Source organism: Sceloporus undulatus, chromosome 9, assembly GCF_019175285.1.
Source record: "Sceloporus undulatus isolate JIND9_A2432 ecotype Alabama chromosome 9, SceUnd_v1.1, whole genome shotgun sequence".
Classification (NCBI taxonomy): Eukaryota; Metazoa; Chordata; class Lepidosauria; order Squamata; family Phrynosomatidae; genus Sceloporus; species Sceloporus undulatus.
The window spans coordinates 19,658,966-19,667,189 of record NC_056530.1 but is presented as its reverse complement, the minus strand read 5'-3'; the positions used below and the strand labels follow the sequence as shown (position 1 = coordinate 19,667,189).

The 8,224-nt window shown below is 44.8% G+C and overlaps 1 protein-coding gene across 1 annotated transcript; it reads left to right on the top strand.

Moving 5' to 3' along the window:
• The first annotated feature begins 2,336 nt into the window (after window positions 1-2,336).
• LOC121915263 (interferon-inducible GTPase 5-like) lies at window positions 2,337-7,586 on the top strand. Its single transcript, XM_042439319.1, has 2 exons — window positions 2,337-2,618; window positions 4,864-7,586. The coding sequence occupies exon 2, from the start codon at window positions 4,870-4,872 to the stop codon at window positions 6,100-6,102; it is 1,233 nt and encodes a 410-aa protein (XP_042295253.1). The 5' UTR covers window positions 2,337-2,618; window positions 4,864-4,869; the 3' UTR covers window positions 6,103-7,586.
• The last annotated feature ends 638 nt before the right edge of the window (window positions 7,587-8,224 follow it).

Genomic DNA, 8,224 nt, shown 5'->3' with positions numbered 1-8,224 from the left:
GAGGCTCCCCACCCAGGCCCCACCCACACAGTGCTATGAGAGCTTGGTCACGTAGCTTCCATCCCACTCCAGCCCCCCCTCCCAAAGTGGTCCTCCCTTGGATCTGGTAACCATGGAGACCACGGGAGATGCGGCCTTTGGGCCCATAATAGGTCTCTGGCATTGGGATGCTTTAATAAAGGACTTGCCTTTATTAGGGGCAGTGTAGGGCCTTAAAGGGCTTTACTTACAAGTAAGCCCCAGTCACTTCAATGCACAACACAAGCCTAATACTACAGAACTGATATAAATAAACTAAAACTTATTTAAAGGTTAATCAACAAATGATACAAAGCATGCCTTAGCTTGGGAAGTCGAAGGCGTTCATGGTTGGCATCCATTGTTTTATTGTGGGTTTTTCGGGTTATGTGGCCATGTTCTAGAAGAGTTTATTCCTGATGTTTTGCCAGCATCTGTGGTTGGCATCTTTGGAGAAATTCCCTGAAGATGCCAGCCACAGATGCTGGCGAAACGTCAGGAATAAACTCTTCTAGAACATGGACGCATAGTCCGAAAGCCCCACCAAAAAATGCCTTAGCTTGCTCCCCCCAAAAAGTGTTCACAAAAACGTCACTGGCGGTTGTTGACCCGATATTGTTGAATTTAAAAAATGTACTGAAACACGAACTGGTTGTTTTGTTTTTGTTTTTGTAGTGTAAGAAACGATCCCAATTCTTCCCCTCTCCTTTGTGCCTCTGGTACCAGCTTTTGTACTGAAGGATAGTGGTCCCTCCACATTCACTGGGGTTAGGGCGAAGGACCTGCGCAAATGGAAAAAACACAAGATCTGGGTCATTATGGCAACGCAAAAGAAGACGCAGTAGGTGATCTGATGCAAAATGCACTGGGTTAAGTGGGTTTTTTAGCAGCCCCTCCCCTCCCAAAAAAACCCTGCACCAAGTGCAGTCAGGGTAACTATGGACCCATACAGACAGGCCAAAATAAAGCTGCTTTGGGTCACTTTGGAGGTATGCTGTTTAAATGATGCATGCGTCCTAAGAGGCCGGAAGCTGCGCAAAAGCTACGTTGCAGTCCTTAGCTTTGGCGTGGTTTCCAGCCTCTTAGGATGCATACAGCATTTATACAGCATACCTCCAAAGTGATCCGAAGCAGCTTTATTTTGGCCTGTCTGTATGGGTCCTATGAACTCCATAGGAATAACCTGGTTGTTTTTTAGTGTGAACGACCCACATGATTGATTATCCCAGGTTAAGTGGGGGTTTTTGCACACCCCTCTCACGACTTACCCAAGTGCATTTGAAAAGGATGCGAACAACAAAGATTCAACCCACATTCTCCTGGGATTATTTTCACCACCCAAATAAGCCCCAGGTCTCATTTCTAGGGCTGATGATGAAGATAGTTTTCTGATGTTGCTGAGTGGGAAGATCACTATCATTTTGCTTTAAAGCAATGCCTGTTTAGAGTCAAACAGTGGACAAAAGATTCTCCATGGTCCAGATATTCAGCTGACATTTCTGAATGGAACTAATGGTTGGAAGCTGTCCAGAGAGCTCTCTGGACTGTTTTGAATAGCACAATGATCAAAGGGAGAACAGCAAATGTGGTGCTACTCAATGGGCTTCTTAGTGACGATCAAAAGAGAGGACAGTTTGGAATTTTTCCTGGACAAAGGCTGAAATGTAGGACATGTCCTGGAAAAGGAGGACAGCTGGTCAGCCTGTGCACACCAGCACCCCTCCTCCCTCTTCTTGATGTATTTCTCCCTCCTCCTTCTCCTCAGCAGTTTACGGTAAATCCAATAACATCAAAAATCCACCAGACAGTGATATGTTTATGGGGCCAACCAAAATGCAAAACATCTATGTTGCAAGCTTTCAAAGCTCTACTGGCTTCTTCATCAGGCAATGTGTTAAAAACCATACAAGAAAAAGTATGTAGAGAGGTCTTGTAGCACCTTTGAGACTAACTGAAAGAAATAAGTTGGCAGCACGAGCTTTTGCGGACTTAACTTCCTCAGATGCAAAAATTGAAGACGCCTTGCTGTTTTTGTTCTTAGTTTAGATAGTATGGAATGGAGGGGTGTTTTTTGCAGGCTGGCACCTCTTCCTTCTGGCCATGTAGTTACTGGGAGATTCTCAAAGTCCAGGACATTTAATATCCAATACAGAAAGATACTAATTTGCAAAATTGCAAAACAATGTACAGTACTGGGAATACCTTAGCAAGCCACCAGGGGGCGTGCTGCCTCCTCATTCTCTGGTTGGTGGATTCTGCCTGGGAATTAAGTTTTGCAATCGAAAACAATGCACACTGGATTGCAAATGCCTCTTGCTTGATGTTATTCTGCTTGGGACTGTGGCTCAGCAGGGATAAGCCATGTGCCAGCTGCTCAGGGTTGGCACTCATTGGCTTCATCATTTCATGCCACATTACCATAGGCTGCTATTATGTGAGGCTCAGCCCAGTTGACACGTTTCCTGCTTGACAGCTCCACCTCCTTTCATGTGATGGTTTCTTTTTCCTTTCCTCCTACAGCCCAGGGGATCCGGAGTCGGTAGTGGCTTCTGTTTTCTACATTTCTTCTATCCCATAGAGAATCCACTTGGGAGAAATCTGTGAGTATACAGAGAAGGAAGGGCTGGAGGGAAATCAATTGACAGAATTAAACAGAGAAACACTTGGACTTTGTTTTAAGAATTCCTTAGGGAAAGAGTCCAAAGCAAAGAAGAAATCTCATAGCATCTTAATTCGTAACCCTTTTGTGGCTGCCGATTTTCATAGGTGGCTTCCAGGCTGCAAAGCTTGGCATAAGTGGTTTGAGTGTTGGCCTACAACTCTGGAGGCCAGGGTTCAATTCCTCACTTGGCCATGAAACCTACTGGACTTTTCCACCTGCTTCTACCTGACCTTTTTTAACTAGAGATGCAAGGGATTGAACTCAGAACTTTCTTCATGCAAAGCAGACATTCTCCCACTGAGTTATCATTCATCCCTAGCTAGAAATGAATGAATATCCCAAGCCAACGAAGGACATGAATTCTCCAGGAATAGCATAGCTTTATTTATTTTTCCCTTGTGTAATGTGAGAGCCAGAGTAATATAGTGGTTCAAGCCTTGGACTATGACTCTGGAGGCCAGGGTTCAATTGTCCACTCAACTATGAAACCCACTGGGTGACCTTGAGCAAGTCACACTCTCTCTGCCTCAGGGGAGGCAATGGCAAACCACCTCTGAACAAATCTGGCCAAGGAAACCCCAGGTCGCTTTAGGGTTGCCGTGAGTTGGAAACGACTTGCAGGCAGACAACACAAAACATACAGTCTGCAAAACCCAGAATATTGTAGTTTTCACGAGGCACAAGAAGCCTGGCTTTCTTAATGTTGTCACACGTCTCTCTGGTTTTGCAGCAAGGATTAAGGGGGTTATACTTTTAGATGGAGAAAGAGTAGGCTCTAGTGGTAAAAACAGGGAAGCCTTGAGCCAGGATTTTCTTTCCATTGCTTCTTTCTGTTTCTCTTTCACCAGAAGGGACTTTCTAGATGATTTGGAAATAAAGAAACTTGAGGTTTCATCCTATGTTTGCCATTAGCTTTGATGCCAGTTCCAAAGGGTGCCACAGTGTCAACTGTGTTCATTCGTTTCTTCTGTTCCTTGGGGATTTCACTGTTACTGTTGCATGCAGTTTTATAACTTTGCCCATATCTTCCAACTGCCCCATTCTTGCTTGGCAGGAATAGTCCCGATTAATCCATCCTCTGCCTCTCACTTTTTCGTAGGCTTTTAAAATGTTTCAATTTTATCTCATTCTCTTACTTTCCACTATTGTCCTCCTCAGTTTAATTCAGTTGGTGCCATCTGCGTTCAAAGTGCAAGTAGTTTGCATTCGGTTAACTCAGCAGGGGACAGCAGAGAGAATTGGCAGACTCTTGCTCTTCCCTGTAGGCTCAGGCAAAAGCAAACTGCAGCAGCCTCTCCTGACTCATCTGTTGTTCCTCAATAATAACTGTTTGACATCTTGACCACACGCTGCTGTTGCGTGGCCAAATGTGTCCTTATTTTCATCGTGGATTGCTAGAAAATATGGAATTGGTCCACCTCAGTTACAATAGGAACTGGGTCAATGTGATGGGAAGAAGTGAGCTTCCTCCCTGCTCCCCCATGTTCTATATACAACCAGTTGTGCAATTGTAGATTTCGTAGTGCAGGACTTTACTAACACAGTCTCAATAGATACACCCCCATAGAGAGTCCAAAGGTATAAGTAACTGTGTTGATCCTCCAATGTATGGTGAACATCAGGGAATACAAGCAGAACTGGGGTATTTGGGCTCTCCAGATGATGTTTGACTGCACCGCCTATGAGCCCCTACCAGCATTGCAAGTAATCAGAAATGGTGAAAGTTGTAGTTCAGAGACATCTGAAAGGCTACAGCTTCTCTTACTCTGAAGTAAAGGTGCTGTTTAATCCTCCTTTCCCATCAATTTGCCTTAAATAAGAGTGAGCAATTGCAGTGGGTCTGAAGGCCAATTTTCCACACCTGAAAAATTTGGAGAGGGAGCACACAGTTCGTTTGCTTGCTTTTTGCTGTTAAAAAGTGCAAGATGTGTCTTGGAGGCTATTAGGGGTGTAGTTCAGTACGGCGAGGGGAAGAGAGCAATTCGTGGAACCTAAAGGAGTCAGAAGCCACTGACTAAAACTAAAACTTGAGAGGGGGGAGTGGCACATATTACATCAGAAACACTCCGCCATTCCCTGCCTTGTGGAATTAGCTGTGGAAGTGGTTTTGTCACTGACTTACGGGAGAATAGAAAAAGCTAGCAGATCTGAATCTGATTCTCTCTTTTTGTCCTCCTGTTTAGGATAGAATGGCCACCATGGAAATCCAGGAGCTTGACCTCCGAGAGATGGGCACTCTCATCCAATCCCGTGTTGTCTTAGAGGTGTCCAACCAGGTCCAGTCGCTCTTGGATTCATTGGAGACCACAACACTTGAGATTGCAGTGACTGGCGAATCAGGTGCCGGGAAATCCACCTTCATCAATGCGCTGCTGGGGCTTCATGATGGAGACCCTCGTGCTGCCCGCACTGGAGTAACTGAGACCACAGTTTCACCCACACCTTATGAGCATCCTCGCCTGCCCAGGGTCCATCTTTGGGACCTGCCAGGAACTGGGACCCCACGCTTCCAAGCCGAAACATATCTGCAGCAGGTGCAGTTTGAGAGATATGATTTCTTCATCATTGTGGCGTCAGAGAGGTTCCGGCAGAACCATGCCGAACTGGCACGTGCTGTGGCTGCCATGGGCAAGCGTTTCTACTTTGTCCGTTCCAAGGTGGACCTGGACCTGCGGGCTTCGCAGAAACGAAGACCAACCCGTTTCCAGGAGGTCCAAGTGTTGAGAGAGATAGAAGCAGACTGCATCCGCCAATTGGAGAAAGAAGGCTTGGAGTTTCCGAAGGTCTTCTTGATCTCCAGCTTTGAACTGCACAAATATCACTTCCAGCTCTTGCAAGACACTCTTGCCGAGGAGCTAGAAGGCCATAAGAGGCATGCCTTGCTCCTTTCTTTCCCATCTGTCACATCTGAAGCTGTGCAGAAGAAAAAAGCTTCACTGCGGAAGCACATCTGGAAGAGGGCCTTGATGGCCTGTTTTGTCTCAGCCTTACCCGGCCTCCCTCTACATCTCAACATCCCCCTGCTTATGAAAACCCTAGACTCCTACCGCAAGGCTTTTGGACTAGATGATAGCTCTCTGGGCACCTTGGCCCTCACAGCCTCAAAGCCCCCCTTGGAACTGAAAAAACAGGTGACTTCAACGTTAGGGAAGGATCTCTCGGAGAATGTCGTCCAGGCCATCCTGAGCCAAGCTGCTACCTATGGGAGGGTGGCTGCTAGGTTGGTGAAGGACCGGGTGCCTCTTTTGGACAACTTGGTAGCTGGAGGCATTTCTTTTGTAGCTGCCTATTACCTGCTTCACACTGCCCTGGATAGCTTTGCACAAGATGCTGAGCGAGTGCTCCTCAAAGCCTATGACCTGGACAATGAGTTGCAGAGCTCAGTCTTCTACCCTCCAGAACCTGGATTCATCTTTGATTGAGAACAGACAAAGAGGGTATTTGTGGATGATGGGTTTTTTTCTTCTCTCCCTTTTACACTTTTTCTGCTTTCTGTTCCCTCTGGTCCAAGTGGCCATGGAAATATACCCCCATATATATTGGGCTAACAGTACCATCAAAGAATCCTGAGGTGGCCCCTTGGAAAAGGTTATAAAAGCATGGTGCTACTGGAAACAATTTTTGCACATTTGTTTTATGGGATGGGGTGCTAAGGAAGTTTCCTGACTCCATGGAGGATGAAGAACGTAGCATTGTTGGATTATAGTGGCTCTTGATGTTGCTGTGTGCCTTCAAGTCATTGGCAACCCTAAGGTGACCCGGCCTATGACAAGGTTTTAGTGGCAAGCTTTGTTCAGAGGGGGGTTGCCTTTACCTACCTTTGAGGCTGAGAATGTGACTTGACCAAAGTTACCCAGTGGGTTTTCATGGCCTAGTGGGGATTCGAACCCTGGTCTCCAGATTTGTAGTCCAATGCTCAAACTACCAAACCACACTGATCTTTACTAACTTTGAATTCTTCTCTAGTAGAACAATGGAAATTTGAGTGGCATCTATAGAGGAGTGATTGAGGCCAAAGAAATGGGATTTTTGAAACATAGACTACATCAGCATTGCAGAAATAATGCAGTTTAGCTCAATGCCATGCCATGGCTCATTGCTGTGGAATCCTGGGATTTGTGAATTTTCAAAAGGCAAATCAGGGAATAGGATTTCAGTCTGTGCTGAAGTTACATCACCCTCTAGATGCCGGTTCACAGCTTCAGATGTCTGGGACATCTCAATAAAGTCAGATTCAATCCTGACTTGGAATCTTAGCTTCCTGTGTAGTCAGGAGTGTATTTGCACACTTGAAGCACCAGCTATACCTGCTCATAGACACCTGTGATCTGGCTATGATGACACATGCCTTAGTTACATCCTGACTGAAATACGGCAATGAACTCTGGATAGGGTTGCCTTTGACTGTAGGCTGCGGCTAGTTATAAGGTGGTACAATTCTCTTATGGTTCCACTGGCTATTGGTCCTTTCCCAAATACATTGCAAAAGTGTAGTTTATGACCTATAAAACCCTATACAGTTCAGGTTGTCTAAAGGACTGTGTTATTCCATATGGGTTTTGAGATATTCAGCACAGGACCATCCTATCACCCATATAGACTCGCTTGGCGGGACCATCATAAGAGAATCTTCTTGGCATTGATGCACCCTTTCTTATAGAGACAAGACTGGCTTACAGTCCTAGTAACACTTTAATGATATTTTAATTTTCAAGTGTTTTTTATCGAGCCAGAGCTGCTTAACCATTAAGCACTGGAGAAACTGACGTATAAATAAAAAATAAAATAGGTGGAGCGGTCTTGATCTTTGAATATATTACAATTTGACTAACCCAACAAAAGTGTGCTTTATACATATTTGCAAAGTAAAGGATATTTCTTGTTCAATAAAGTCTTTATTCTTCTACCTGTCTTGCCTTTGTGATTTGTTCATTGTACCTATGGGGCCACAATCTGAAGTTGACTTCTAGGAAGTAAAAAAGTGGCATTATGTCATACGTGTGGGACTTCAGAAGCACAAAAACTATTTCCCATGCTCTAAGAGTGCGCAAGCCCTGACAGTATGGGACCCGTTTTTCCAGCCCTTCCGTGTCAAATCGGAAGTGACTAGAAGGTTGTTTATGATGTAGGAGTAAACAAACAAACAAACAAATAAAAGTGGGTCCTTGTTATCCGCTGGGGTTTGGTTCCAGGACCTCCTGTGGATAACAAAATCTGTGGATCCTCAAGTCCCATTAAATACAATGGCATAGCAAAATAGTGTCCCTTATATAAAATGGCAAACTCAAGGTTTGCTATTTGGCATTTATACTTTGTTTTGAATATTTTCAATCCGTGGATTCTTGAATCCGTGGATCAAAAATCCGTGGATAAGGAGGGCTCACTGTAATCACTAAACAAGCAAACAGATACAGCTTTATGCATGTGCTTTTTATCCCTTGAACAAGGTGTGTGTATGGGTGTGTGTATATATGTGTATGTATTTGTTCAACAATATCCCCAAATGGCCACTATATATGTGGAAAACATTTCCACCATATTAAG

What these genes read in the sequence shown, in the direction of transcription:
- LOC121915263 (XM_042439319.1), top strand. Translation starts at nt 4,870, where the DNA reads ATGGCCACCATGGAAATCCAGGAGCTTGACCTCCGAGAGATGGGCACT.